At 53.9% G+C, this 6,922-nt stretch overlaps 1 protein-coding gene and 1 long non-coding RNA gene across 2 annotated transcripts; one reads left to right on the top strand and one right to left on the bottom strand.

Annotated features, from left to right (window-relative positions):
- Window positions 1-760: 760 nt before the first annotated feature.
- EMX2 (empty spiracles homeobox 2) lies at window positions 761-6,851 on the bottom strand. Its single transcript, XM_040071650.2, is given in 4 exon segments — window positions 761-1,463; window positions 3,901-3,939; window positions 3,941-4,086; window positions 6,190-6,851. Coding segments are annotated over 4 exon segments (744 nt in total). The 5' UTR covers window positions 6,581-6,851; the 3' UTR covers window positions 761-1,295.
- LOC120756003 (uncharacterized) lies at window positions 2,011-2,990 on the top strand. Its single transcript, XR_005701981.2, has 3 exons — window positions 2,011-2,238; window positions 2,378-2,468; window positions 2,944-2,990. It is a non-coding gene; the product is annotated as an uncharacterized LOC120756003 (long non-coding RNA).
- Window positions 6,852-6,922: the final 71 nt, after the last annotated feature.

The raw sequence follows: 6,922 nt of genomic DNA, 5'->3' as shown, positions 1-6,922 counted from the left end.
AGAATTCTAACAAATTAAACACAAAACACAAAAATATTTACATTCTGGTATAGGAGACATGAAGGAAACATTTGTCACTTTTTTTTCTTTTTTTTTTTTTTTTTTTTTTTTTTTTCTTTTTTTTCTTTTTAAGTAGCTCTATGATCTCGGAATATTATAAGGTCAGTGCTTGAAAATTGACCCAATGAAAATGGCCATTAGGAAAAAAAAAAAAAAATCAATCCGCGATTTTATGTCCCTTTTCTCTGGATCCTCCCAGCCTAGAAGGTGTCCCCACAGCCAAAACTGGCCGCTAGGTTTGTGTTTTGTTAATCTTAAAAAAAAAAATTTAAAAAATAATATATATTTAAAAAGTAATCATCATCCTGTTTTGAAATGGGGATACAGTTGGGGGGGGGGGGCAAATAATTCCATTTGAATTTTTTTTCTTTTTTTTTGCAGCAAAAGTTATGACCAACCCCAGCCTCCCCCGCCCCCCCGCCTTTCCCTCCCGTCCCTCCCCTCCCCACCGTGTTTGTCCATCCGGAAGGAACACTATGCTTTGTTACTGCTACTTCATTTAGCTTTCACGAACACTTTGACGCCAGAAGTTATCATAAAATGTTTACAGACTGCACATTTCTCGTAAAATAAAATTAAAAAGCACACAGAACCTGTCTTAAAGGGAAAAAAAATTACAATTCATTTCTGTCTTTAGGAACCGGAGTAATTTTTTTCCTTTTTCTTTTTTTTTTTCCTTTTTTTTTTTTTTTTTTCTTTTTCCCCAGGCGGCTTTACACATGCAATTCAAGTTTCTGAAACAGGTGTGGGTTTTGGCTGCTTATAGAAATTTCTCTTTCAAAGACGGAAAAAACCGTGAAGTGCAAAATGTCCCGTAAGGTGTTAATTTTTCTGGTTTGGTTGGGGACTTTTTTTTTTTTTTTTTTCTTTCTTCTATTTTTTTTTTCTTTTAAAGATTTTTTTCTATATATTTTTTTAATTTTTTTTTTTTTTTTAACCTTATGCTTTTAAAAGTGGACTGCGATAAACGGAATACCTGTCAATCACCTCGTCCCGGTGTTTTGGCTCGGATTGACAGATGCCCTTTGCCAGAGCGGTGCCGGCAGTGCCACAGTTCGGACCCCTCGCAGGCTGGCCCTCGCTCGCTCCCAGCTCCCTCCCAGGCTGGAATCGCGTTTTGATGAAGATCTCCGTGTCCTTCCCCGCACCGCCACGCCGCGGGGGTGTGCGGGGTGAGCCTTTAACACTTTCGGTCGGTGGCGCGCTGGCTTTGAAAAGTCCCAAAGTGCCAGTTTTTAATCGTCCGACGTGACGTCGATTTCCTCTGGACTGGCTTGTTTGGTGGCGATTCTCCACCGGTTAATGTGATGAGTCCCTTTTTCTTCTGTTGTGAGTCTGAACCTTCCTCTTTCCAACTTTTGCCGCTTGAACTTTGTCCGTCTGTTCTGAAACCATACTTTTACCTGCGGGACGAAAGGCACCGGGCGTTAGTCCCACGCCTGCCCGGCCTCCTGCGCTGCCCTCCCGCTGCCCCGGAGCGGGGAGATGCTCCGCTCCCTCCGTGCGCCACCGAGCCCGCGCCCTGCCCGCGCTGCGCTCCGTCCGCGGCGTGTCCGCGCCCCGCTGTCACCCAATGTCACCCAACCCTCCGGGAAAGGCTCCCTGGGGCTGCCCCACTGCCCCCGGGCACCTCCAGAGCGCCCGGGCTTGAGGAGGGGCAGCACCACCGGGGGATGCGCCCTGCGCTCCCACTCGGAACTTCCGCGGGCGCGGAGCCCTGAGCAGGGCACAGGTAGCCCACGCGGGGAGCTCGCCCGTGGGCTGTCACTTCGGAGAGGCTCCGGATGCCCGCTCCTGGCGTGGTGTCCCACGGCCTCCAGCCCCGGGAGAGCCATCGGGGCTCCCATCTGCCCGCGGCGCAAAGCAACGACAGGGCCTCGTCCGTTCTGACGGGGCGCGGGATTTTTTCCTCGTGGAAAAGCGAACAAAACGTGTAAAAGTGCCCCGAGTATAAAAAGGTCCGTCGCTCTCCGCAGCACCTCCCTGGGACGCGCCGTCCAGGAGCGATAGCAGCGCGGTGGAAGCGATAAGTGGCATCGCAAATATTCCTCTGGTTTTGTTCAGCGCCGCGTACATCTGACTGAACCATCCGGCAGCTGACTTCAGTGCTTTAATTACAGATAATATTGATCCGGGAGCTATCTCCAGGGCTGGCCGCACTCCTTGTAGCGTCCAAAGGTAAACTTTTTTTTTTTTTTAATATGCTGTTTAAACTCTGGTTCTGTCTGAAAGTGCCTGATAAAGGCCTCAGCAAGGGGGGGAAAGGGAACTGGAGCATTTTAATAAGCTGGTTTAACCCGCTTCGCTGCCTCTTCAGAACAGAGACCTGACTGGCCGGACACACATCTCTGCTGCATTTTCATATTCTCCAAAAGTCCCCCATTAAAAAGCTGAGCGGGGAACAAGGGGTGAGTTTAATTTGCTTTTAGTTTGCTAATTGAAGGGGAGGACGGTTCATTTCTGAACGCTGATCTCCCAAAAGGGAGCTCATTTGTAGGGGACTGGGGGTTTGACATCCGGACAAAAGACCCCAACCAGCTTCGGAATCAAGCAGTACAAAGACCACCTTAAATACAGCTTTCCAGTAGAAATAAGCCTGTGACCGGTCCCTTGTTCGGGGAACCTCATGAAAGTGGCGATCCCTTTTTATTGTTTTGTTAGGGAGACATTTTTAAAACAAAAGCTCCAACCTCTTTATTTGCTTCCTTCCCCCACGAAAAGGAGTTAAGGGGGAAAAAAAAAAAAGAAAAAAAAAAAAAAAAAAGAAAAAGAAAAAAAAAAAAGTGTTACAACTTAATCCGCCCAGAGAACGGCCGTGTTTACTGGGAACTTTGAACTAGGCTGCGGCTGGGTATTTTGGCTTTTTTTTTTTTTTTTTTACAGTGCCACATACTGTAGGCAGAGACAATCCCCATCTGGAACCCTCTCTCACGAGTCGTCTTTGGAAGGGCACGAAACAAAAGCCCGACAAAACAACAGCAACAAACGACCACCACCAATCCACCAATCGTCCAAACTCCAGCCTTTCTTCCGGCGGGGAGAAAACCGCGTGGAAAACGCCCCGGCCGTCGGGGGGAGCCTGAGCCCGGCCCGCCGCTGCTCCTGGCCCGTTCTGTGCCGCCCGACCCCGGACCTGCCGGGACCCTCAGCCCGGCACCACCGAGGCACAAACACCGAGAGTCCCGTCCCGCCAGAGAGACCGAAAGTCTCCGGTGCGGTTCTGGCCCGCAGCCAGTCGGAGAGGGAGGCGGGGGGGGCGGAAGGGGTAAAGAGGGGGATTCCTTGTGAATAATTTCTCTGCTTATATTTTCATCTTTCTGCCCTCCTGTACCGGCTCGTAACGTCCCCTCTGCCGGCTAGAAACGAGAGAAAATTCGTACAAGAAACTGTTTCTGGTGTAGGGTCTAAAGGGGAGGTTCTTTCCTCTCGCTCCTGCATTTGTTTCGGCAGCTCTGCTCCCCTCAGATAGAACTCCTTCTTGAGGATCAGGACCAGTCCCGCCGCAAACCTCCCGGAGCCGCAGATCGCAGCTCCGGCCGCTGCCTCCCCACTGCCTGGGGACCCCAAATCGCTCCTCGAACGCTGCTGCTCCCCAGGCCCGGCAGAGGCACCGCGACCCCCGGCACGAGCCGCCAAATCCCGGGCGGGAAAAGGATTTAACCACACTCAGGAGAGGGGAGAGCCCTCTCTCCGCTCCACCGGCTCGGGAGTGGAGGCCTAAACACCCCTAGAATCCGCCCGTATCATTGCCCGAGTCTCGGCCCGGCTTGGGTGGGTTTTCCAAAGGAGATGCCGGCACTTTCGCTTTCCCCACTGCCCGGTCCCTGCTTCCCCCCTCACCTGAGTTTCCGTGAGGCTGAGGCTGTGTGCCAGCTGTTGTTCTCTCCGCTCCTACTACGTAATGATTCTTCTCGAAGGCATGTTCCAGTCTCAGTAATTGGGATGGGGAGAAAGCTGTACGGATCCGTTTGGGTTTCCTGGCCAGTGCGTTGTGCAATAGGAAACTCTCCGGGCTGGTTTCATTCCCTGGGAAACAGGGTAAAACAGATTAGTAAAACATCTTCCCTAAATGTACTCCACAGCACTTTTTAGCCCAAGAATTTTTGTCTCCCACCATTACCCTCAGGATAAATCCAGCTATAGTCTCTTTTTTATTTTTTCCGCTCCTTTTTTTTTTTTTTTTTTTTTTTTTAAATTGACTTTTTCTTTCATCAATACGTGGAATGGAAGGATAAATAAGCAGGAGGAGGAGAGGGCTGGTAGAAATTTAAATGCTAAAACACAACCTGGGGAGCACTACAGAAAAGAAAGAAAATAAAAAATAAAAAAATTGGCCAGAGCACGGCTGCGGTGTCTGCGGCTACACTTCACTGCTGCCCCCCTTCCCCTCGACCACTGGGGCCTCATGTCTTTCCCTATTTGTTTGTTATTTCCATCTTCCCTTTGCGGCCAGCTGGGCAGCGGCTCTCGGGGAGTCCCGTGAATCTCCCTGGCCGCTCACCGGGCTCCGGGAGGCGCCCGTCTGCTCCCCCGGCCTGTCCGGGCTTCCCTCGCCCGAAACTTCGGCCGGAGCCTTTCTCCCGGCTCTTCCCTTCGTTCTGCCGGTGTGCTGCCCGCAGAGGCAGCCCACCGCCGGTTCCAGGCCCACTGACCCTTCCCGCTGCCTCGGCGGCGCTGGGAACCCGCGTGGAAATAAAGAACCGAACTCCGAGGAGGCCACAGAGCGGCCATCCCATCCCATCCTATCCCATTCCATCCCATCCTATCCCATTCCAGCCGGCCTGCGGGAGAGGGGGGAGGCCAGCCGGGGTTTCTCGGTGGGCATTTCCCTCCAGGCTGCCCCTGTGCCGCTTCTCCGGGCCGGTCCTTCCGAGGTGGAAGCGGCAGCGAGGGGCTCAGTCTGTAAGTGCTTTAAAAATCGTTGGAGGAGGAGGAGGGTGTGTTTGAAACCAGGCTGTGGCTCAACACTAGGACATTTCCGCCTTTCATCTACCCCTCGTTACCAATCGCCTGGTGCCTGCGACAAATAATTTGGTGAGCGAAACCTGTAATTTATTCTGAAAGGGTAATAATCCATTTTGTGTCTCAGACCGCCTGGCTTCGGAGAGAGTGGCTCCTTTTTCCAGCCCGGCTGCAGCGGCCCGGCTGTGGAAGGCCGGGGAAAAATGCAACGTGCAGGTGGTTTGTTTTCGTTCCGAAGTAATAAATAAAAATATAGAGGTGAAAGAAAGCCAGATGGATCCCTGCGAGTGGAGGGAGGGCTTGATTTGTTTGTTTGTTTGTTTTTTTGGTGGTTTGCCCATAATGAGAGTGGCAGAAGCCGGACCCATTAGGGGAGAAACCGGCTCACCCTTCGGAGAAGACGCTGCCGGTCACAAAGGGTTAAACAAAGGGGATTTTATCGATTGTCCGCCATTGGATTCGGTGATTTCCCTTCAGCTGGTTATTAATCGCTTGGCATTTGGAGCCCCTCGCTGACCGCACGGTCGGGATCGCCCTCCGTGCCCCTTCCCTGCCTATCCTCCGCAGCCCCATCTCCCCGCGCTGCTCGGGTGCTGGGATTAATTCCCCGCACACACTCCCCTCCTCCTTTCTCTGGGGTTCTCTTCGTTTCTTTCCCTCTCGCAAGGGCAGCGGCCGGGCTTGGGCCGGCGGCGGGGGCTTCCAGCGGCCCCGCAGCTCGGCCCCCGCAGCTCGGCGGGCAACCGCAGCCTTCCCGGGGGAACCTCAGCCTCACCACCCCTCCATCCCCCGCTCTGCCCGGCCGTTTCCTTCGGGGGCTCCTCTCTAGCTCATAAAGCACGGCGACAAAAAATAAAATATCCGCCTTTTCTTCTGCTTTTAGTGGGGGCAGAAAGCTGCCCGAAGTCCCAGCCGGCCTTGCCTTCCCGCTTGCCCTCTCTCCCCGGGAAACCAAACAAACGGGGGAAAGCAGCAAAACAAAACCAAGCCCAAGCCCCTGGGCTCTGACAGCTCTTCCAAGTTTGGCGGAGGGGGAGAAGGGGACAAAAGACCCCGGGCCCGGCCGAGCCCAGCCTTCCGCTGCGGGCAGGGGCCGCCCGCCCCCCGACATCCGCACCGCGGGAGGATGCGGGGCTGGATGGGGAGGAGAAGAAAAGTTGCACGTACCTTGGAACCTGTGGCCCAGATACCGGTAGCGGTGTATTAGCCACGGGTAGAAGGTGGAGGGGTCCCTTTGCTGCGAGGCGAAGAGCGGGTGCGTGGAGTGCGAAGCAGGCAGCGGGTGGGCGGCCAGGGCGTGAGGAGGGGGCACGGGATGGACCGGCACGGCCGGGTTCGGCGGGTGCGAGACGGCCTCTGCAAAGACCAAGTCCGGGTTGGAGTAGACCCCCCTGCCAGTGGAGTGGAAGCCGTTGAGAAAAGGGTTCATCGGGCTGGAATTGGCATAGCTGAGCGCCGCCGGCCGGATAGGATCCTCGGAGCGAGACGCGGGCAAGGGGCTGTCTTTGGCCACCAGCGACTCGATGGTGAAACACCGCTTGGGTGTGGGCTGAAACATGCTGCCGCGACGAGAGTCCCCGACCCAATCTCTGCCCGTCTCTCTCTGGTGCGCGGGAGACGATCCGGGGAAGTTTGCAGCAGGGAGTGACTTGAGGAGGGATAGATACACACATAAATAGACAGGGGCTGGAGGAAAAGGAGGCAGCGGCAGCCAGCGGTACCCAAAAGGGAGACGCACACACGCACCACGCACACACTCGCGCACACACACACACGCACACACAAAAAAAAAAGTTGCTGGGAGAAGTTTCCCTCCTGCAAGGAAAAGGCGGTCGCGCCCCCCCCCCTCCCCCCTAAGTCCAAAGACCAATCCATGGATGTGATCGGCCCCTTCACAAGT

Source organism: Hirundo rustica, chromosome 8 (assembly GCF_015227805.2).
Source record: "Hirundo rustica isolate bHirRus1 chromosome 8, bHirRus1.pri.v3, whole genome shotgun sequence".
NCBI lineage: Eukaryota > Metazoa > Chordata > Aves > Passeriformes > Hirundinidae > Hirundo > Hirundo rustica.
The sequence above is the reverse complement of the archived record's forward strand: the minus strand, read 5'-3'. Positions and strand labels throughout refer to the sequence as shown.